Below are 23,989 nucleotides of genomic sequence, written 5' to 3'. Positions count from 1 at the left end.
TAATTATTATTTCGATTCCAATAAAACAAACATTAAATGCTTACACTACTATATTAATGAATTATTAGAATACTATTGCATATTAATAAAATCTACCTAAAATATTTCATATTATATATCTGTATACACAGCAATCGGTAACATTTTTATTAAATGTAAAAAGATTTAATTTGGATTCTTAAGATTAACTTAAAGCTACTACGTTTTAATCCAAAACGTAGCGTAGTGGTTATTTGCTTAGCGGACAGATGGATTAATATCCAAAATCCTAATAAAAAAAAACTATACTATGGATTACAGATACACACACATTGAAAAGTCAATTACAAATTACAAATGACCATAGACATGCTCTGCGTTTCTTGAATATTCTTAACTCTATCCTATCGTCGTCGAGACTATAGAATAGAAATATTAAAATCAATCTTTTGTGATAGGAGAAACGCAATTTATTGTTTTATTATTAATCTTCTTGGTGCTTGAAATCTAATATTATATTATGTTCTATTTATATTTTTACTTATTTTAATGTACTCACGGCTAGATTGAGCAGCTAATCTCGTTGGCCTGTTAAGTCACAGCTCACAGTTCGATGTCTTTGTTGATCAAGTGCAGTGTCCGTAATTAATCGTGAACGTTCTAAACTCCAGATATACTTGTGATCACACTCCTATTCATACGTTAATAGTTACGATGCAATCCTTGGAATTCAATCACAAATTTAAAAGATAGTGCGTGACCATGTATTTCAATATTATTGTGAAGTATTGTGCTCTTCTGTGAAAGGAATATTTTTACTACACACGTTTTCGCAGTAATAATAAAGGTATGTACTGTTTTTCTCTTTATATTATTTATTACCTAGCCTGCAGTTTAATAATCAATCACGTAGGTAGCCATTTTAGATTGCTAAGTACCTATGTAATGTAGTAGAATAGGACAGGTAACAAGTCTAGGTATGCAGTTTCCTATGTTAGAAGAGGAACAGAAAATCAGTCAATAGTGTGATATAATATAGATTTTATCATTTAAAATTGCACTGGGAATCTGGGATTCCATATTATACAACCCTGGGAGCTAGCTTGTTGCATACTATGTCCTTGTTCTCAGATGTGAGCCTTTAATTTTAGTAAAATAGTTATAGTGATAAAAATGGATCTCAGAACAGGTATTTAAATTGATATATCTTTTTTATTTAAATCAGATATAAATGTTAGGTGAGACAAATTGTGAAAAATCTTTAAAATGTCCACCTGCATAATCAATTATTTCCTGGGAAGGACTTTCATTTTTTTACTGATAAGGAAGGAGTTGGAACATTAATAAGAGAGATAGGAATTTCCAACACCATGTACTTTCAGGAATCAATAGTTTTTATATAGCTGACCTGAGAATGCAATTCTTATATACCAAGTGCATTTAAATTTTCTAAGGCATAAGGTAATATGTGTATTTGGAGATTATGATTTAATATTCTAGTTTATTCTAGTTTTTCTCAATATATGTTTGGAAGGAATAGAAAATAGAAAATTTAAACCTTTTAATTTAAGTTTGACCTAAATAGGAGCTTGTACTTTGCTGCCTCAATGGACATTATTAATTTTTCTTAAGTTTATGTTTCAAATATCATTTTGATTTGGATTTTTGATATTATCAAAATCATTTACTGAAAAGAACAAAACAAGAAGAAATATTTTTGATAAAATTGTACTTCCTGTATGGTGTTACATAGAATGTAGTATTGATTTATCTTTGTCTCCCCTACTGAGCAAGTCTAGTAATGTAACATGCAATCCATATCAAAATGTCTACCAGTTAGACTTTAAAATGAATAAGAAAGAACATAAAGTATATGTATTATCTCTTATTCACTTTTTAATAATATAATTGATTCTTTTTACTATCAAAAGTGTTTTACTGAGATAGACTTTGCATTTAATGATCTGGGTAAGTATCACTGCTCCTCCTTTTGCAGCCTTCAAGCATCTTCCTATGTAAGTGCATTAGTTTGTAGAGTCAACATATGGCAAGGAAATTACAGTACACTGTAATCTTATGACACCTTAGTCTTATGGAATGGCAATCCAGATATTAGAATGTTATGATGTAGTTTGTAGATGTAAAATGTAATATTGTAATCTTTGTAAGTTGCAATATACCATTGAAATATTAGTTATTCCGTATCAGGATAACATATTTTTTGTACCTAAGTGTAAATTTTTTGACCAAATAGCATATTTGTGGAAACATTTGAATTACTTCTTTAGTTTGAAGATATCTGCATCTGAGGTGCATCAATTGCTCGTAATATCAATGTTAATGCTGATACATGTGAAATAATTTTTTGGTTCCTGAAGTTTAAAGATTGTGTTTAATATTTTTAATATATAGTGCACTGGAAGGCCCGTTGTGTATGAAGACATAGTATTGGAGTTATTATGGATTTTGGACTTTACGAGGTATATTAGTTCCGAATAGAAAAAGAACTTGCCCTTACATTAGAATTTCTGCCTTTCTTGATATACAACAAGCATTTGATCGGATATGGCATGAGAGAATCTGGAGAAACATCAATGAAACTATGAGACCAAAGTTGGAGTGCCACAGGGATCAATTCTTGGTCCTATGTTATACATGATATATACAGCGGACATTCAGGAAGTGAAGTAACTATAGCCAACTTTGCTGCATTGCTGGCTAGCAATAAAACATCTGACATGGCTTCAGCTATTCTCCAGAATCACATGGTTGCAAAGAGGGAAAGTCAAGACCAACATTACAAAATCTGTCCAAGTGACCTTTACTCTAAAACATGGAAATTGCCCACTAGTGCGATTGGGATATTATGCTTTGCCAAATAAGAACACCGTTAAATATCTCGGATTACATCTTGATTTTGTTTAACTTGGAGAGAACATATAAAAACCAAGAGTGAATGTTTGATGGTTTAAAAATTTTTCTTTGGAGCTGTCTGAGGTGCTCGAGGATTCCAGATAAAACACCATTGTTATAGGCGACTTTAATGGCAAAATAAGAAAACAAATATCAGGAGAGGAACTGATTCTTGGAAATTATGGAATAAGAGAAAGAAATGAAAATGGTCAAAGAGTCCTATACATGGCTCAAGAAAATATCTGGTTCTCCTAAATAGCTTTTACATAACAAAACAGAATGATGAGAGCAACTTTTTACTCGAAACAGAAAAAAGATATTCTTTCACCAACATTAGAACAGCCTGTTCTAATGTTGGTGAAAGAATATCTTAGTACTAAGAATACAAATAAAATACAAGAAATCTATGACCAATATATAAACTGTATGTACAAGACTATAAATGCTAAACCGAAAAGAAAAAGTCATAACTGAATAAACAAAAGAACTTCTGTTTCTAAACAAAAAGAATCTTAAAAATACTTTAAAAGATCACAAATATAAGCTAAGAAATTAGCAATAGTATAAAAAAAGATAATTAAGAATTAGAAAAGCATTGAAAGAATTACAGATATCAAAAACATGGATCTCGAAAATTAAAAATAAGAACCAAACTACAAACAGACATTGTATTTTGAATATTGCAACAAATTTCTACAGAAACCTCTACTCAAGTCAAGCCTACAATAAAAAATCAATCTAGATGAAGAAAACGAAGAGGTCTTTTAGAAAGAGAAGTAGAATACTTTATTAATACGCTTAAACATGAAAATTAAGCTATAAAAATGACATTGCCTGAAACTTTACCAAAACTATTAATGAGAGGCTTATTCGTTTTGGTAAAGTTTCAGGCAATGTCATTTTTATAGCTTAATTTCTTATATTATCAGGTTCTGCTTTTTCATGTTTGCTTCAACATTATTTTAGAGAGAGAGTCAGTCAGAGATGACAAGCAACATAATACTTATCCATAAAAAGGGAGATAAAGAATATATAGCTAACTATTGTCCTATTAGCCTTAAACCAATATTTATAAAGTCTTTGCCAAAATTGCCATATGCAAACATTAAAACAAATCATTGAAAAATGCAAAGAATATATATTTCCTACACCTTGCTTTCATGGACTGTAGTAGGGTGTTTCACACTATGCTATATAGTCAAACTTAAATCCCTAGGGTAAGTCTTTCCAATTAGGAAGGACAGTGTGAACCTTTATCTTCCAAGATATTGTTTAATACCTGCATCTTACCTATACTAACAATCAGATGTTATTAAACATGGGCAATCACCAAGAAAAATATGCATAAACTTATAACATGCCAAAGGAGTATGAAGAGAAGCATGTTGGGTTATAACAGGAGAGATAGAAAGAGAGCTGTGGACATAAGTGTTACCACCGGTTGGGATGAAATCATTACTAAAATTAAAAGGTTGAAGTGAAAGTGGACAGGTCACATACTAAGAGGAAATATGAGATGGACGAAAACTGTAACTAAGTGGATTCCCTGTTATGACAGTACAAGAAATCGTCTGATGACCTTAGAAAGATTGCCGGCCCACTATGGCTCTAATAGGCAAAAGATGACCACATGGAAAATGCTGGAGGGAGGCCTTTGTGTCTAAAGGACATGTTGACTCCGAGACTGATGTGCAGAATTAAAACCAACATATATGTATAATTAATATTTCTTTTATCTTTTAAACTTTTAATTAATTATTTCAGTTAGATTGTATAATTTTGTGTCAATTAATAAAGGCTTTGCATTTGAACTGGCTTATGGGTCCAAATATAAAACTGTCTATTGACAATAAATTACTGAAGTCCATTTTAAAACCTGTATGGATATATGGCTTACAACTTTAGGGAAGTGTGTCAAAGTCTAAGATCATCCAGTGTCCAAAATATTATAACAGTAGGACAGTATCAGGTGTCCCTTGGTTCTTCACCAATAACGAAATTCATATTTAGGCATGCTGGCACTAAAGGATGAGATACTTTATTCCAAAACATACTTAATATAAAAAGCACCTTTGTAACTACCCAAATTACCAGCTGTTCAACTATTAGAAAAACACTACCCTAAGGGACTAAAAAGAAGCAATATTATGTAATGTTTCGCAATATTTTAAAGGATCCTCCCGCTGGGGTGTATATTACACTCCAATTTTAGTTCCCACATTTAAAAGATCTGCTTCTAGTTTGAAGACTGATTGCAGATATGAAAGAAAAAAAATCTGAAATATGTGCCGAAGGTGTTGAATGTTGTTTATACATAAGTGAAATGTTGCTAGTTGCAGTTTGCAATTAAGGTAATAATTTATACAAGTAATATGTGTTATATCACTAGAGTCAGTCAGGAATGAAACAATGTTTGAAGAAATTATGTTATCAAAAATTTATACTTGTTTTTCTAAACAATGTACTTAATATAAAAATAAAGAGTCTGTAATAGACCTATAGGAATACTCTTTGAAATATTCTTACTTAACAAAATAAATATTAACAATTTTATTATTTTTACACAACTATTGTCCTTGTAGACCTGGTAAGAAAATGTAGCTAAATACAGCTATTATCTAATAGGGCATCAAAGTCAAATATTTGAAGCATAATATCTACTATTCAGTCTAGAGAATCTTTTTAAAGATATCTAAAGAATCTAAAATTTTAAATACATCATTATAATGCCTTGGTATTACGCTTTATAGGTTAGACATTCTTTACACAAATATAAAGAGAGGGAGAAGGAGAGAGCGCATTTTGAGCTTTTTGTGTAAGCAGAGTTATTTCTATGGTATTAGAAATAACACTTTATGTAATGTATAATATAATAATAGATGAAAAATACAGTTCTATATCATTTCTTCTCCTATATTCGTTAATCCAGGAAATGTAGCATGAGAGATACAAAACTTTTTGGACAATGAACTATATTATGTATTGTTTGCACATACATATTTATTTATCAACTTACTGTTTGTGGCACCAAAACTACTACTTATACTAAGTAATTTATGCAGTCATTTAAACTCATAGGTAAATTATTTGACATATATTTTATTTTTGATTTTACAGGTAAAACAATGGCTGTAAAAAAGCATGAACTGGTTCATGACAATCGTAACCAACTGGATCTGACCGCGCTGGAGCAGTACATACAGCTCATGAATGAACAGCCACATTATTTACCTCCTCCGAATGAACTAGTAAAGAATTGCCAGGATATTGTAAAATGCCTGGGTAAGTTTCATATATATCGTAAAAGTAGACAATAAGATAATATTAAGACATTGAAAAAATCTTGCAAAAAAAAATTACATGTATTTTAACTCCCTTGTTAATCAATTAATGATACAAACAGTAGCATATAAATAACTAAATAGGGTAATACCACAAAAGAATTTGACGTAACTGTAGTAATGAAATGAAACCTTCAGAAGAGGGAATCATACATATACGCACAGACGTAATAAGTAGTCCATACTGTAGCTTTAATCATTTCATAAATTTGTTAAATTTAACGAAAAATGTATGCGTAGTAAGTATCTTGAAAGCAATGAATACAAAATAAATACAAATTATATTTGTGCAACACATACATGTATAATAGAATATATCGCTGATTAAAGGCCAAAGGGTCACATGACGCAAACGGTGAATTTTACAGGAGAGCTTATCACAATTTTCACTCTGATATTTTTACTCTTTTTATGAATCTATAAGTATATCTATGTGTTTGCTCTAGAATGATAACTGTCTTTTATAATATAAATATTATAATGATTTAGATACCATTTTTGGTAAAAATATAGTTTCAGTTCTCTCAGGCCCTTTGGCATTTAATCCGCGATATATCTAAAATATGGTATTTTTTCAACAATTTTATCTAACTATGAAAAAAAAAGTTTTTCCGATATTAATAACGGATGAATGAGTTCGGGCTTTTAGAGCTTCTTGAAGACCGTTCGAAAATCCACCCAGGATGTTCTGAATATCTGACTGAAGGTATAGTGCGGATATTTAGCCACAGAAATTTGAGTTCCAATAGCTTTGTCGGTATTGGTACCAGAACTCGCGTGATGATGATAATAATGTCTGTGTTCAATGGAATTAAGTTTACATTTTTTTTAATGTACGGTATATGGCAATAATAGTGATGGATCTCGTGGTTTTAAGCGATATGACTGGGTATGCCAAAATTTTAATATGGACCTCAATAAGATATGGTATGGCTAATTTAGTGATAGTAATTGATGTGTTCTTGAAGGATTTCTTCGGTTATGGCGTAAGGGCAACCCTTTCATTTTTACAATTGTAACGACGATGCTGTCAATTGTCATAGTTAATGTGTCCTCATCTAAGAATCGTACTTTCTTCCACTACGTTATAATCTAAAAATTGTATTTTAGAAAATCTAAATCTACTTCTTACAAAAGCATTGAGAGCACAGTTTCCAGAATTAAGACATTTAACCATTGTATTTATGATCAACCATTATAAAAATGTTTATTTTTAACCATAAGTAAGGGCTGGATAAAAATCAATAATTGCGATAGGCATATTTTACGTAAACAAACAGGATAATGAAAACTGTAGGTGGGCGGTAATTGTGCCTGTGACTGTATATTAATGCTAAATGAACAAAACAATATCACAGACGATGTGATATATTGTTGAAGAAAATAGAATATAACCACCATTAATTAAACCAGAAAAACTTTTAACCATTATTCAGTATGCAATATGTGTTAACGTTAGTTTTATTTGTATCGAATAGTTATCGTTACAAAGAGCTTAGCTACCCGATTTAATGTAATCGGCTTCGTTTATGGCCAGCAGCATAAAACTGTGTATACACTTTAATATTTCGAACACGCCAGTGGTGAAAAACGGCTATAACATTTTTACTTGTAGATTGCTGTATTATCCTTTGCTTTTTTTTCACATTTACGGGCGTTGTAGGTATATAAAAATAACGAATTTTAGAGCACCGAATAACAATAACAGTGCTTTTGTTTGCAGTAGCTTTTTGTCTCATTTTTATATATAAAAATATTTTTATGATAGTAAAATACTCTCTTTAATATCCAACATCTGACTAGTGATTTGCTAGCAGTGTCAGGTAGAACTCCATGGTAGTTTTCCCACAAAATTATTGTGGTTAAATCTGGTGAATTTCTCATGATGGACTAACTGATCTGACCTTGCATATTCTATTTTTCTCCACTGGGACCCGAAAGCGTATACGTTTAGCGCAGGCGGGTGCAGCTCTCCATTGTCATCACCAACAATACTTACTTGTTTGCTCTGGTTCCGCACGGGTGTAGTAATGAAGAAAATGAATGTACGTCTCTCAATACTTTCTTCTAATTAAACATTTTTTTTACTCTTCAACAGGGATTTTCAAAAATTTTCATCCACACTTTGACATGAGTTCTTACCCAAATATTAGCTACTACTGGGCGCACCCTTTCTGAAGTAATAGGCTTACAATCATTTGGTATTTGAATTATTCTTCTAAAATTTAAGTTTGTGCTTTTAGAGCACCTTTATTAAAACGACTTACACTTGAAAAGTAGGTACATTGAAAAATAAAACAATGAATTGAAGAAAGAAGCAGGTACAGAAGGTGGTCTTATCGCTACCTCAATCTCTTCCAGACTCTTAGGAAAGAGAGTATTTCTAAAGATTAGTTAACAAACAATAAAAAATTAAAGAAATAAAAAAAATATACATCAATGATTTAAAACGAACTAATTATTATTTCCTACAGATGTAGTAGTAGTAAATGGTTGACAATACGATAAGTGGAAATATAAATATTTCAGCACGTGCCTCTGGCAATGAAGAACAACTGTGGCAGTTATTGCAGTCTGTAGAAGTATACTTGCATCGCGTTGTCAACACCGTCCACCCAAGTGTTCGACATGAAATTGTGACTGCAATACTTGATAAATTTTACTCTTACATTTCTGATCCTCGTAAGTATCGTATTATTAAAATAATTAACATAAAATTTTAACAACTTCAACTGTTTATATGGATTGAATTTAGATTAAGACTTGTCTTTTTTTAGATTTTATCAAATAACGATTTACATTTATATGTCGGAAAAGACTTTGTCTATTACTTCGATTATGTATATTTCGGTTATGTTATAAATTTTATGTAGAAACATTATGTATACGACATAATTTTTTTATTGTCGAAAAAAATTTCACCTGCTTGAAATTTATAGCCATTAAATACAATGCCAATATATGCTTTTCTGATGTATAAGCTATATTACTGTAAAGTTTCATCAAAATCCGTTGAGTAGTTTTTGCGTGAAAGAGTCACAAACATCCATCCATACTCACAAATTTTCGCGTTTATAATAATAATAATAAGATGTTTCTTAACGTTCATGTCGCTTAATTTTAGCCGTCCTGGTTTCGTTATATTTGAAAATAAATGAACACCTCTGTTTGTAGAATCGGATGCGTGTCCCGCTACCTCAGTAGTGTTGATTGTCCTGGACGAATCGGACAATGAAGCTACTTTGTCTGCTGCACGTTGGCTAGTGCAGCAAGGGGAAAATGGACCCGCTGGTGCAGGACTCCGGGCATCTCTGTCCTGCTTATACCGTTGGATGTACGAATGGCACGGCACTCCAGCTCTAGGTGACTGGATATTGGCGTTTGTCAAGGCTTTGGAGGTACACATTTTTTTGTTAATATATTTAATAATAATGTCGTATATTAAAAAAAAAATAGAATGTTATTTACTTTGTATTCTTATAACTAATTATATAATATTCACGACTGTTATAACAGATGTGGTAGCTGACTACCACATCTGTGATGGCATAGTCAATAATCGTTGTCGTAGTAAACGTAGATTTGAATTAAACATAGCAGACTCTAGCTTACTGTGGTCTCTTGGATTAATTTTTGGTTTGGTCTCAATATCTCCTTCACCAACATCAGAGAGTCAGTCAGAAAAATAATTGAGGTAGTTTTGAATGATGCGCCCGTTTGCGCTAACAGGAGTGGAGGATGATAAGATGAACATGAGCTCTGGTAAGTTCATCGTGGCAAGAAATTTTACACAATGGATTCCAGGAGGAACCGCGTGGAACTCAAATTCACTTGGTACATTGTAGCAATGGAGTAATTAGTCCATATTACTAACAATCCCCTTGTCACCCTATTATTATGTTGTTATTACTAACCAGTGGATGCATATAGACACTGCCACTTTATTGTGTGGAAAAATCTTCAAAAGACCGTCCCACTGCTGGAGGGGCGTCGAGGGGGCGGGATTATTGTTTTTAATATTAATATTTATTGTTTTTAATATTACTTACTTTACCAGGAAAACGAACGATTCGATATTTTGATTGAGGTATCCGTGGACAATCTGAGTCGTATATTCCTGGCAATGGACGCCCCCGTTACTCTACGCCAGTCCGTAGCTGATGTTATATTCCATATTTTAGCATCACTGCGTGAATCTACTGAAGCTCTCGACCGGGTTTGTATAATTTTTTTATTTATCATAAATAAATATTCAATACGTAATAGCTTAATAGAATTAATTATAACCGAAATAGTCTTTGAACAATAACCATCTGCGTTATATTTGACTACCTGTATCAACCGCCAAGCAGCTTGCATTGTAAGCTGTGTCGATTGAAGGATGAGATAAGGCAGTATAATTCTGGATAACATCTGAGTCTTTCCAAATAGATACCTGTGTGATATCACGGACGTCACATAGAAGATGATGTCGTAATACGGTTCATGTATATAGGCTTATGTTATTGCTCGCGACTTCGTCTGCTTAAGGTTCATTTAGTCGTTTAGTCGTGCACACGGAAGATCAGTTACTCGGCTTACTTTATTTTTTTTGTAAGATAGAATATTTAGTGTATATGTGCAGTTTATTTCGTATTGCCATGAGTCTGCTTATTATTTTTACAAGTTTCATTAAAATCCGTTAACCTGTTTAGTTGTGACACTTTTATAAAATTAATAAATATACTAATCATTTAGATTTCCCCTCACGTTGGTCATGTGTTGGTGAACTTAGCCGCCGATAGCGGCCAATGGAGCCGTCAACTTCTGCAGAATGTGGTTGATATACTGTCTGCTACTATCGACCGTCTCCTGGATTCACTCAAAGGAGATTCTCAGGATCTATTTAGAGCAAAATACGCTGACGTTGTGAGTATCCATAGTATATAAACTTCACAAAATTATAGTTATACCTTTGGTATAAATAACAACTCGTATCGTAACTATAAAACAAATGGGAATTCGACAGTTGTAATTTTAGTGAAAACTACACCCAATTTGGGTAAGCCGTTTCTGAGATCAATGCATACAAACGCACAAGCAAACAGACAATTCTATCGACCATTCTTTAATCTCAAGTCTCCAAATAATACTTTTTTTCATGTAAATAAAGTGATCAGTTAAAATTCTATTTTATGTATCATTCCCCCGTCCAATACAAATGGGGATCGACATTACGACGCCGCGAGCCGACGTTAGAACCTAGCGGTGCCCTCAGGCGAGAGTTGGCTCAGGCACAAGTCCTTTTGATTTGGAGTGCCATCTGCACTCGTCCCTTGTCGTCCGGTGAAGCTGTAAAGGCAAGCTGTATTATCCAACAGTATTGAAGTACTCTAAAAAAAAAAAACAGTGATATAAAACTTATTGAAGTTGTCGTATTATTCCAGATTCTGTGCTTGGAACGTCATATGGCATCCCGCGACTGCCGCTACCTGAAATTGTCACCGTGGCGTGCTCGCAACGTTTGCCTCACATCGATGAATGCTAATGCTCCGATGCGCAAGGTTGGCTTGCTGAACCTTGGAAACACTTGCTATATGAACAGCGTGTTGCAGGCATTGCTCGTCACCAGGCAGTAAGTTATAAATTGTTAAAAATAAATACAGAGTTTAACAAAAACCGTGTTCGATCCGTGTAGGTTATGTTGAGTATCTAAATACAAAGCTGTGTTTGTAATCTTTTACTACATAATGTGGAAAAAATATTACTTAAAAACTTGTTAAAATTATTATGCATCTAGTGCCCACGACTAAGTGATTTCATAAGATGCTATGCGTCCCTTAACATTGCTATAATCCTTAGAAACAAAGATCCACAAAAACTACATGTAAAATACCCAGACCGTTACAAACTATCATACTCATGAATACAAACACATATTTGTATGGTGCGATGAACCCCTGACTCTGAAGTAGGTCAGTGTTCTGAACCGCTAGAGCACCGAGTTTTACTAAAATCGTACATTTTAAATTATAATAACATTTTTATTTTCATAAATACTATTTTATTTCATAATATCACACAGTTTTTTTTTTACACCCTGTATTATTGTATGTATGTATATACATTCGTATTTATTGGACAGATGCTATATCAGACTTTTTATAACCGAAATTGTGCTATAATTAATATATAAGAGCTCACTTGTAAGATACAAAATTAAAAATATTGAATATATAAATCGAAATGGCAAACAAGTTCGATGGCCTATCAAATGGTAAGTGGTAAACTATAGACATAACAGTACCATTTACAAACCTTATCTATGACTTGTGGTACTACTGGTGCATTGTTATTCCGGAGGACTATATGTCATGCCTCTTTTGCCCTTTAATTTCATTGCCTTATCTCACCTTCAACCTAAACGCAGAAGATAGCTGCGCAGCGTCTTTAATAGATGAGAGGTAGGTTCCTACGACAATACTAGTATATGTCTACCTTATCTTAATATAAATTGCATGGCTGATTTTTTTTATGACTGTTATTCTATATTATATCTATTATAATACATTGTGCATTTTGTTTCTATTGTGTTTTCTATTGCTGTAGTGAAAGTATTGTTTTAACTGACCTTATTTTTTGTTAAATATATTTCTGAATCCTTTGACAACATTGCTTTATTATATTTTATTATATTCATACAAATGCAAAGCATAACAACATATACAAAGCATTTTCGAGCAATTATAGTCTTTTACCGAACTGGGTCAACTGCTCTAATTTGGCTTCATTATTAATTAATGCAGCAAGAATAAAAATTCACCGGTATTGCATTGTATGCTAAATACATCTTTCATAAAGAGAGAGCTGTCTCAAGCAGCGTTAATATAATAAGTAGCCATGCGATGATGGTGATAATTTTATTTTAATGAAACTATTATATTTTATTTTAAAACAAAATATTTTTATCTTTATGGAGTAACTATAATTATTGGTTTATATAGTACAAAGTGGAACAATATCGTACCAATATGGAATTCTCATAAAATAATTGTACCTCTCCTAAAGATTAATATAAAATACATTACCATCAAATAAAATTGGTATTTTACTTGCTGTAAAATTTTACTTCGTTTGATAATTAGGATTAAATATCTGCGCGTGGAAAGCTGATTTAGAAAGCTCTACGAAAATGCATTGTATGTACACTATTGCAGTACAGTATATAGTATGCCTCAGAAAGCGAACTAGTGTGCATAGTTACTTATTTTAATTATTTTGCTTTATTTTGTCACTATATTTGCTTTGGCGAATATGATTGCATATTATTTGCTATATTTTTGTAATTTTATTCTACATTTACCTGTCTTGAAATTTTTTTTCTTTGTTTTCGCGTTCTAAGCTTATGTGCATCTTATTGTTAAAACAATTTTATTTTAGTTATTCATGTTTTCTTTCTAGCTATTTTTTTCCTTCATTTTAAAGTAAGGGACTAAACACTAATATTGTAATTAAAATGGAGTCTGATTTAATCATTTTACTGTTCATTTTATTATTGTACCATCTGCTATCAACACTTACATCTGTTATCAGATTTTTAGGTGTTATGAGGATTAGGAGATGAGGCACATCCAATGAGATGCCATTTCTATTATTTGTTTCATATACAGTCTGAGCGAGTCTATTTTAGTTTAGATGAATAGTTATTTATTCCATATACTTTCTGTGTATTTTCTTTAACATTTCTAGATATGTATGTACTTTTGTATTCTTTATGAACCGGTGACAAATAGTTCACAATTAATTACAGATACTCATAATAGGAACTAGAAGTATATATCATACATGTATATTGTATTAGAATTAATGTGATATTTTTAATATTCATGAATCACACAGTTCATTATATTCACGTCGACATATTTTTTTTATCTCGCACCTTACAAGTCTGTTATTTTCAGATTCAGCACTCATGTAGTGTTGCGCATGACCGCGGTGCCATATTGGTCGAAAATGGGCATCTTGTTTGCGAAGATGATGCACTCCATCTCAACAAAGTTGAACCCTGATGAATTCTTTGCTGTGATGAAGCCACCTTTCTTTTCTAGGAATAACCAACATGACAGCTCCGAGTTCCTAGGGTAAGATACTGACATACATTATACATGCATAATTAATAGATAATAATTAATTATATATACTAGGCCACGCGTTGCTGTGGCTATTTGCAATAAAATAATATTGCGACTATAAATTGAGATGTAAGCTATCCTATCTTTCAAGTTGGATCAAAATGCACACAATGTGCACATCAAATTTGTAATCGGTTCAGTACCTTAGGAGTTCATCGCGGACAAACAACGTGACGCTTAATTTTTATATATAATAATTAAGGTATAATATGTTATAGTTGAATGAGTATGTCATGGTTATAAATAAGCAATGATATCCAATTTCAGTTACTTGTTCGAGCTTTTGCAATCATATGAACATGGATCTGACCGTAACTTCGACTACTCGCGGCCAGCGGTACTCAACCGCAACCGCGCCATCGCTCATACTGCCAACCCTCAGGCATCCAACTCCAGGTATTAATATTAATAATAACAATAATTCTTAAAAAACGACAATAAACATTACATAGTACATTGTGAACTCCACACGATATATGAATAATTTACTACTGGATAAATAAAATTATTGTCTTATAAATCAGATTTATAGCATACAAGCAAAATTTTTTTAATTTCAGTATTTTAATAAGTTTTACTAACATAACGTAGTGAATGGGCAAAGTAGCCTGAAAATAAATAAATAAATAAAACTTTTAAAAATAAAAATATTAGCTCTCTATCTCTCATAGTCTCTAATTATAAACAAACGTGAAAATAGCTAGATATTTACTATAGTCGAATTAGCCAAACTTTGACCAGGATAATATTGCAATTTATAGATTTGGCTACCTTATTTATAGATTTGGCGACTTTATTTGTCTTACATTTAAGCACATCGCTTTACTTTCGATGGTCGCGGGTTCGATTCCTCGCGCGGTGCAAACATTTGTATTTGATTATTTGTATCGGTCTGGGTGTTTTCTATGTATACTATGTATGTATTTACAAAAAAACACTAAGTAACAAATGAAAAATAAACATACATCTAACCAGTTTTGTACTGTGGAACAAGATGGCTGTGTTAATTATCCAGGGTTTTTTATTTATTTATTCGGTTATATAATTATACATAATATTATTGTATTTCAATAGAATAGTACAAAACTTGATCGCATTTAAATCAATATTGTAATTAGACTTCAGATTAGCTGCTAGGTTGTGTGAAGGGTACCGAGTTTTAATTACTTATTTAATTAATATAACATGTTGGAATAATGTAGTCATTTATACAATGACAAATTTAAATGTAACAGTAATTGATGGTACAACTAAATTAAAAATTATCGAGTAGAGGAAACAATTTTTTTTGTTTATAAAACTTTAATAACATGTACCATCGACAAGTTCACTGTAATAAGTAATTATGAAGATTTTATTTATTCAACAAAGTAAGACTATTTTTTGTTTACTATAATACTCTACTGTCTGTACTGTACCAGCTACAGTTGTGAAGTATATGGTTAGTCTTGAACATTAGTAATTTAGGACCAAAGTTAAGGTAAGGTACAGAACAAAATGTTTAGCCCTATTCCCTTTGAGTGTTTTTTTTTCAGTTATATTGTCATGATTGTCAATGTACTTAGAAATTCTTATGATGTAATTTCCAGTGATAACGAGCCTGGTGAGCAGAGTTCTAATCGGCGTTCTTTGTCGCCGCGACCCGGTAGCAGTGGCGGCGGTAATTTATCCTGTTCTATTATTATTAGGTGTATTAAATCTAGTAAGTAAATAAGAATAATTTCTGAAACCGAGAAGAAACAAGATGACGAATAGTGAAGTCTTCACTATTCGTGAGAATTCGGAGAACTCGAGACATCGATACAACCCTAGTAAAGATTCTTTTACTTTTGTTTAGAAGTAAAAAATATTTCTTTTGTGCGTACAATTTTGTACGGTATTCTTACGTAGCTTGTTAGTATTGAGTAATTGCTTGTATTAGTATACAACGTGTTCGTGACTTTGTCTTCTTATAAAATTTTGCAACTTTGAATTTTGCCGATACAAAGCTTTTTTTGTACAAGCAATAGTTTCTATATATCTATATAGTAAGTCTGTTTTTAAGACAGTGAATCGAAATTAAACATTGCAGTATTATGGTTAATTTGAAAACATACGTACAGTGATTAGGAAATTATACCTATTTATATTATATATTTGAATAAAATGTGTACCCAAAATGTAGGGATGCTATTCATAAAAATGATAACTGAGGACGAAAATGATTCTGGCAGCCTCTATAACAGCCATATCAGTTGATTTGTATTCTATTAATAAGTATGTAGTCCTAATTTATAAATATAGAGAGTATAAATAAAATAAATTATTTTAATTACTAATTATTATAAAATTTTTGCTTGAATATATCTTAAATTCATAGTGTCTTAATTACTTGCAGGTTCCAGTTCAAGTGGACAGAAGCGTTCTTCGATTGATATCGAACGGCTCCCACCCAAGAAACGTATACGCTACGAGGCGGCATTCCTTCGCCGTGATTCATACATCGATAGCATGTTCGGTGGCGTGCTGCTAACCCGTGTGGAATGCATTGAATGCCGATCGTCCTCGCTCTCACGCGATGTGTTCCGTGATCTCCAACTCGCTTTTCCCGAGAAACCAGAGGGATGGCAATTCAATGTGCAAAATCTTCTGGAGTTTTATTGTTCCAAAGAACGCCTGTCTGGAGACAACCAGTACGAATGCCGCGATTGTGGTGGTCTGCGCGACGCTGAACGCAGCGTTCTCATTGAAACTACACCCAAATATCTTATTCTTGTGCTCAAGAATTTTAAGTAAGTACCGAAAATTTACATTATTATAGTATTAGGCTTAAGATTTTTCGACCAAGTTTTATTTATATTTTTTATTCTCAGATTTGAACCAAAGCTGCAAGTGCAAACTAAACTGATGCATACAATGTACTATAATCATACCGTAACATTGCCTGCTGTGCGCTCTCAGGCCGATCACTCGGTCTACATCCTGTATGCCGCTGTTATTCATACTGGTACCACCCTGGACTCTGGACATTATTACACCATGGCCAAAGACAATGAGCAATGGCATATGTACAACGATGACGTAGTTTCCGTTACTGATGAGTCAGAACTGAATGGTCTGAATCGAGCAAGCACCCCATACATTCTGTTCTACAAGCGCACTGATGTTGAAGAAGGAACTGCCCCTTCTCTGGAGGAGCTACCACCGAGGCTGCAAGAGAGTGTGATGGTCCACAACAAGCACTACGTAGAGACCATCCAGAAAAGGCGGCTGACGTGCCCATGACAATTAAGGTCTGATAAATACATGGATTTCTCGGTGCTGGATTATGTCGACTCCAAGTAAACTTCTTGCCCCCACAATTATTGACACAAAGTGATACAAATTGATAGAATTCTGTAAACTATTTTATTTTAATATAATTTTTGTCGACTATCAAAACGAATAGAATCTTCCACCACCATTTCTTTGCTACTTTAAATAAGGTTATTTAAACATTGAACAACTCGTTTAATTATTAGTTCGAATAGTCTGTGTCATGTAATGTAGTTTCCTTAGAAATAAGGATGAATGGTGTCCTATTATTTCAATAAACTACCAATGAACAATCGGTAGCGTCGCATTGTTTCCTACTGAAGTTCCTATAAACTATTTTTTGAGTACGATATTCTACTTATTTTATCAATTCAAATATTTTATATCTCATTTCATACATGTGCACGGTCCAAACGTCAGTTGATGCATATGATGCAAAAATAAATTTTACCTTTCCCAGAACATTCGCGGTCTTGAAATTAATTTCGTAATATAAAATAATCATTATTATATTTACTTGGTTAAAGTGTCTCAGAAATTCGACCTAGTAAACTTAAGTTTACTGTATTTAGATTACAGACTTAGATTTTATTAGATCTTGTTATACATATATATATGGAGTCTGTATAAAGCAGAGTCTCAATTTGTGTCACTTTTTAAAGGATCAGAAATGTAACTCTGAAGCTAGCTTAAATGATTTGTGCATGTTCAATGTATTTGATGGAAACTGGTAGTGAACATAATTTATGATAAAGCGGCTTGACTAATGTCATATTTGGTGGTTATACCTGTGTTATTGATGCAAACTAAGCCAAATTGAATAATAACATTGAATCCAACTGTAAGCAGAATTTGCGCTTGAATCAAGCCGCTTCAACATTTCCGGACGTCATACTTCAAAGACAAGGCAATACTGAAACTGTCAGATGAACAAGATATATAAGGATTTATTAATATGTCAACAAGTCCTTGTCCATCTCTTTATTAGTGTGTATAACATCTCTATGTGCAGTACTAGCAGTCTGTGTACATTTTAATGGCTTATGACATAAACATGACATACTTAAAATTAAATACTATGACTATGGAGATTATATAAATCATGAATTAATATTTGTCAAATCTTATTGGAAAAGTCACTGATTTGTCTTTTGGGAAGGGTATAATGAAGCCTAATTCTCGTTATAATGTAGGTGCTCGATTTAATGAAGACTGTCCATTTAGAAACAATGGTATTTATAGGGATGGCTCCGTCTTTACTATGGAATCGGAATAGTTGGAAACGAAATGGATAACCTGATTAAAATATTCAGTATATGTCATTTTTCGCTATATTTAGATAATAATATGTAGTGGTACCTTACTCAAAATGGATATCATACAATCTCTATAATTGTTCCAATATTATTCTATGTGTCAATCATTAATCGTCGTTTTTATTAGATATAATGTTCACGATTTATCTAGGACACGTATTGGTTTATGTTTATGAACAATATAATATATTCATAGTGGTCACTATTAAATATAAATGTTGTATATCGACCTTTGTAAGCGTTTATGTACATGAGGGGCATTGTGAGCACTAGTAAACCAATTATATAAGTCATCTCTGTACGTAACTTTATTATAGTTATTATATTCGACAAGTTTGAAAAACTTGTATATATAGAATTGAATACATACACATCAGGTGTACCTATATTGCCATATTTATGTCCTATGAGGTAGTGACGGTCGTAGTAAACTGCGCAGATAACAAAAGATTTTAAATTACAACTATCATCTCAATATAAAAGTTTAAAGCTTGTAAGGGACTCTTTTAACTCAAAATTTTTTAAAGAAAATTTTTTTAAGCAATATCGAATTTGTCTGGCTTGCGTTTATGACATCTGTACCTGTTGCCGGTTCTGAGCCCGGACAAAACGTAGTATCTAAAAAAACTATGGGTGAGACCCTTAAGGGGGGGATCTTGCATTATATACGCCATGTGCGATGACCATAACGCCCCTCATTTTTCAGTGAACTTAGATACGCTTACAGCGGTCCAACTGTATGTAAATAACAATGATCTCGTAGAGATCTTTTCTGTAATTTGCCAAAACTTTCTTTGGTGATCCAATATACCAATAGGTATTGCATATATTTACACACACAATGTATGTATTCTGTTAGTTAATGAACTTTCTGTATTATATCCTGAGGGACGTTAATAATTTGTTTTCTATTTCAATATTGAGTATTGCTTAATTATTAAATATCAATGTGTTAAACATATCAAATAATACCTCAATATATTTTTTATAGATTCTGTTAACGTATGCAAATTCAAATAGCCTTTCAGTTAGTTATTTTAGTCGCGAATCATAGAAAAATTTGTACAAATTTTTAACGTGCTTCAAGGATGTAGCCTAAAGTCCGCTAATTATTATTAATTCCATAGTTAATGTAAAAGTGTTCAAACTTTGTTATTTAATTATATCCAGAGAAAGTATTGAGCAATTTATATTTTAAATTTAAAAATTATTGGTAAGTTTAAGATGTAAACGCGGGTGGTTATGAACTTCCCTTATAGTTATTATTTTATTTATTACACTTTACACACGCAATAATATTATTTTATGATGATGATAGTTATTTTCCCAATGAAAACATTATTTACTCAATTCTTCCTATATTTTTATCACTCGCGTTTGAACGTTAACATATAATGAATATAATCAATTACATATTTACATTATTATAGGTGTTTACATAATATACCTTATATTAAAACAATGTACGCAAAGATACTATAAGTATGTTACTTCTTTATTAATTTAGTTTTTATTTAGTGATGTAACTAGATTTTTATTAAATTTATTACTTATCCAACTTTCAGTCTATTGGGCGTTTTTCGAATACACCTTTGCTGTAAATAATTTGCGTAGCAGTGGGGGTACAGTAGCGTTCTGATTGTGGTCCTATTATTAATTATTAAGCTTTACATAACTAATTGAGGGTCATAATCTTCGTCGAGTTTTCTGTTATAAATTAAATAATTTATTTAAGTGCTTTAAAGTAATATCGTTTATCTGGAGGTTAGATTAACGAAAAGTAATTTCAGAAGTTGTCTAACTTAATAGAAATGCAAATAAAAAATAGTTTGCATTTATGTTTATGTTCTTTACATTTTTAAGATTTTGTATGAAATAGCATTAATTCACAAGGGCAAAACATTAAATAATTAAAGTATGTATGTCATAGTCATCAGAGCAGACCTTAAAAGCAGCAGCCATTCACGAGAATAACGTCATACTCCAGACATCTTTGCTCTCATCTCCTTTCAGGAACCGCCTAACCCCGTCTGAAAGTTGTTTTACCCCCACTGTAATAATTATATATATGAATTTTACATGTGTTAAGGAGAATACAGTATGCTGTTCTCCAAATGTCTTAAGGTTTCTGACTTATACTTCGTGATTCATCACATTCTGTTTTAGGGTGCGTCTTCAGAGGCCATAATTTGCTACATTAGGAGATTCCTGGTTAATTAGCACAATTAAGATATTTTTTGTCAATCGCAATCAATGTGATATATTATCGTGCATATACAATTTTATTTTATGTATATATTCCTTTAAAACCATTGCAAAGATATATTTTTAATTACTTTTAAATATAATTGTATATATTATAGAAAGAAATATATAAATAATTTTATTACATCATACCTACCGGTGACTCTGAAGTGTTCGTTATTATGTTATCTACTTACAGAAAAGATTGTATAAAGAAAATAAATACCTGTTTATTAATATTGTCCGGAACCCTCGGTGTATGTATTTGTATATATAAAATTATATGTATTACGTAATGAATTGTGAATGTGTTCTACATATTTAAAACCGACGTGCATATAATTATTTGTATATTGGTTGTGATTTGATCGAAATCATATTATGATGTTGTGAGTTTAAGTAGTCATTTTAATATGTAAATAATGAAAGTAATTACGGTGACATTCCGGAAGATTATAATCAGGTATTTATTATAGATATTATTATTATAAAAGAAGGACCAGGGACTACTATTTATACTGGTTTATAAAGATTGTTGCCTACTCCTATCTGCAGTCTATGCTATCTTTAGAATTAGCTTATACCTGCTGCTTAATTTTGATCTGTGAGATGAGCATACTATCTACTTAATTCGTAGAAAAAAAGTACCACAGTGCCAAAAGAAAAAAACTCGTTGAAGAAAACCTTGTTCAGAACTGTGAATATTTGATTGACTAAGTGACTTACTTTACCCATTATAAATTAAATAGTGATCCAATTTGCATGAAAATTAAGCAGTATATTACATTTACAAATATAAAACTAATTAACAAGTAATTGACATTCTTTTTAAAGAATATTAAATGCAGAATTTCAGGACGAACACTAATGATTGTAGTACGTAATAGGTGCTGAACAATGTTATGGTATTAATAGTTTGCGTCCGAATTCTGGTACGGTACAACCATTTATATTTATATTCTATCTAATAAACACTAATAAAACTTTATTTGAATTTCATAAAGTTTAGTTTGTTTATATTATATAAGTGTGAATCATGTGACGGAATTCGGCTGCGAGGACCAATACCATATCTTTACCATGTTAAATTTGAAAGAAAGTTAAATTTTATGACATATTCTTTAATATTAATTACAAAAGTGGTTCTATAAGGTACTAAATGCTTTTGAAGTTAACGTCGCGTTTCTGCCAAGGAAATTATATACCCAAATCTTATACATATTCTTCAAGAGGATGAGATTGTCGTTTATTTTTCCTTAAAGTTTAAAAGCAAATATGCGTAATATGTAACATATTAATAAACTACACAACCACTTTTTAATAATTTGGAGAAGTGTCTTATAGTCTAATTTTTTAAAAAAATGTCAGGCAATGTAGATGATTGTCAGATGGGAAAGGTTTCACATTAGTCAGTAATATTTAATTGTAATTAAAATGAAATGTGTAGACCATCATAATATACTCGTATATAGAAATGACCTGAATATCTCTGACAAATGTGTAACATGGGAATATGTACTGAATTGTGAGAAGTGAATTAAAATATTTTTGATAAAATAATTATGTTAAATTACTATTGCATTAAAATTTAAGTACCAGACTTTAAATAATTTTACATGATTTGTTAAAATTTAATTTATCAACTTGATTTTGGCACATTGATAAAAAAATTTCAATCAGGTAATCGCTGCGTTTCAAATACTAAAGGCATTGCCATTACATACATATTGCAAATTAACATATATATATATATTTAAATTAAATTCTAAATTACGTAATTAGATATTTAAAAATTGTTTATCATATTAAAGGTTACTCCATTTACTGTTTATTTTAGTATATCACAGTTTCCTTCTCTTAACAGTTCGAAGATTGAATAAGCATAAAATAAAAATATTTTTTCAAATATTATGATCTCATTTCTTATTCCGGTGAGAGAAAGTTTTAAAATATGCAATAAAATAGTTTATGTGACGGCTTCTTGTCGTTATGTCTAGATATAATTGGCTTGGTAGATTATAAATGAAATCGATTAAGCCAATTTTGTGTTAAATTATAATTTTTTAAACTGCTCTTTTAACTTTAGAACAATGACATTATATTAATCTAGTAATGATAAAGTTTGAAATGGAGAGATAAAATAATAATTTCAATTAACTGCTGAAAATAAATACATTTATACATACATTTTATTTCGTAATCATAGTAACATTATTTATAAAATATTTAAGTAAAAAAAATATTTTTCTTAAAAAATTTCACGAATAATTTTGCTAATGGTTATTATTAAAATATTTAATATGACAATCTGAAAAAAAAACAACAACATTAATCTTATCGTAATCCTATTTGTCAAAAAATAAGTAATATTTGTAGTGATACGACACTGGGTACCTTTTAACTACTTAATTTCTACGCCTGATATTAAATATTTTTGTTGTGCCTAAACCATGCTATTTGAAATATTGTATTCTATATTTAATTCAATTAAAGAAATTGTATATTTTTATAGTTTGTAATTATATTTTTATTTTAGTATATTATGACCCTGTTTATAAATTATGTTATAGTTATTGCAGTTGTTTCACGTTTACATTTAATGTACATATTTAAAGCATTTAAATGTTAAGATCTAGATATTCAGTCAAGATTAACAATAGTGTAAGTAGGGATACTATCAAGTCCGGGGCCTAATTAAAGCCTCTTATTAATGTGTCGTTATCATTTACGA

At 31.3% G+C, this 23,989-nt stretch overlaps 1 protein-coding gene across 1 annotated transcript; it reads left to right on the top strand.

Moving 5' to 3' along the window:
- Positions 1 to 383: 383 nt before the first annotated feature.
- On the top strand, positions 384 to 19,512 carry LOC131841597 (ubiquitin carboxyl-terminal hydrolase 35). Its single transcript, XM_059189921.1, has 12 exons — positions 384 to 826; positions 6,010 to 6,174; positions 8,763 to 8,915; positions 9,408 to 9,631; positions 10,291 to 10,449; positions 10,971 to 11,141; positions 11,660 to 11,847; positions 14,174 to 14,353; positions 14,672 to 14,800; positions 15,994 to 16,064; positions 16,782 to 17,175; positions 17,257 to 19,512. The coding sequence occupies exons 2-12, from the start codon at positions 6,018 to 6,020 to the stop codon at positions 17,666 to 17,668; spliced, it is 2,238 nt and encodes a 745-aa protein (XP_059045904.1). The 5' UTR covers positions 384 to 826; positions 6,010 to 6,017; the 3' UTR covers positions 17,669 to 19,512.
- Positions 19,513 to 23,989: the final 4,477 nt, after the last annotated feature.

Source organism: Achroia grisella, unplaced genomic scaffold (genome assembly GCF_030625045.1).
Source record: "Achroia grisella isolate CSIRO2021 unplaced genomic scaffold, CSIRO_AGI_Agris_v1 utg1064, whole genome shotgun sequence".
Classification (NCBI taxonomy): domain Eukaryota; kingdom Metazoa; phylum Arthropoda; class Insecta; order Lepidoptera; family Pyralidae; genus Achroia; species Achroia grisella.
Note: the sequence above shows the minus strand (reverse complement) of the source record. Positions and strands in the feature narration are given on the sequence as shown.

Bases quoted from the DNA above. Each gene is read 5' to 3' on its own strand.
- LOC131841597 (XM_059189921.1), top strand. From the start codon at position 6,018: ATGGCTGTAAAAAAGCATGAACTGGTTCATGACAATCGTAACCAACTG. The intron at 6,175-8,762 runs GTAAGTTTCATA...TAAATATTTCAG, and splicing joins GGATATTGTAAAATGCCTGG to CACGTGCCTCTGGCAATGAA. The intron at 11,848-14,173 runs GTAAGTTATAAA...TGTTATTTTCAG, and splicing joins GCATTGCTCGTCACCAGGCA to ATTCAGCACTCATGTAGTGT.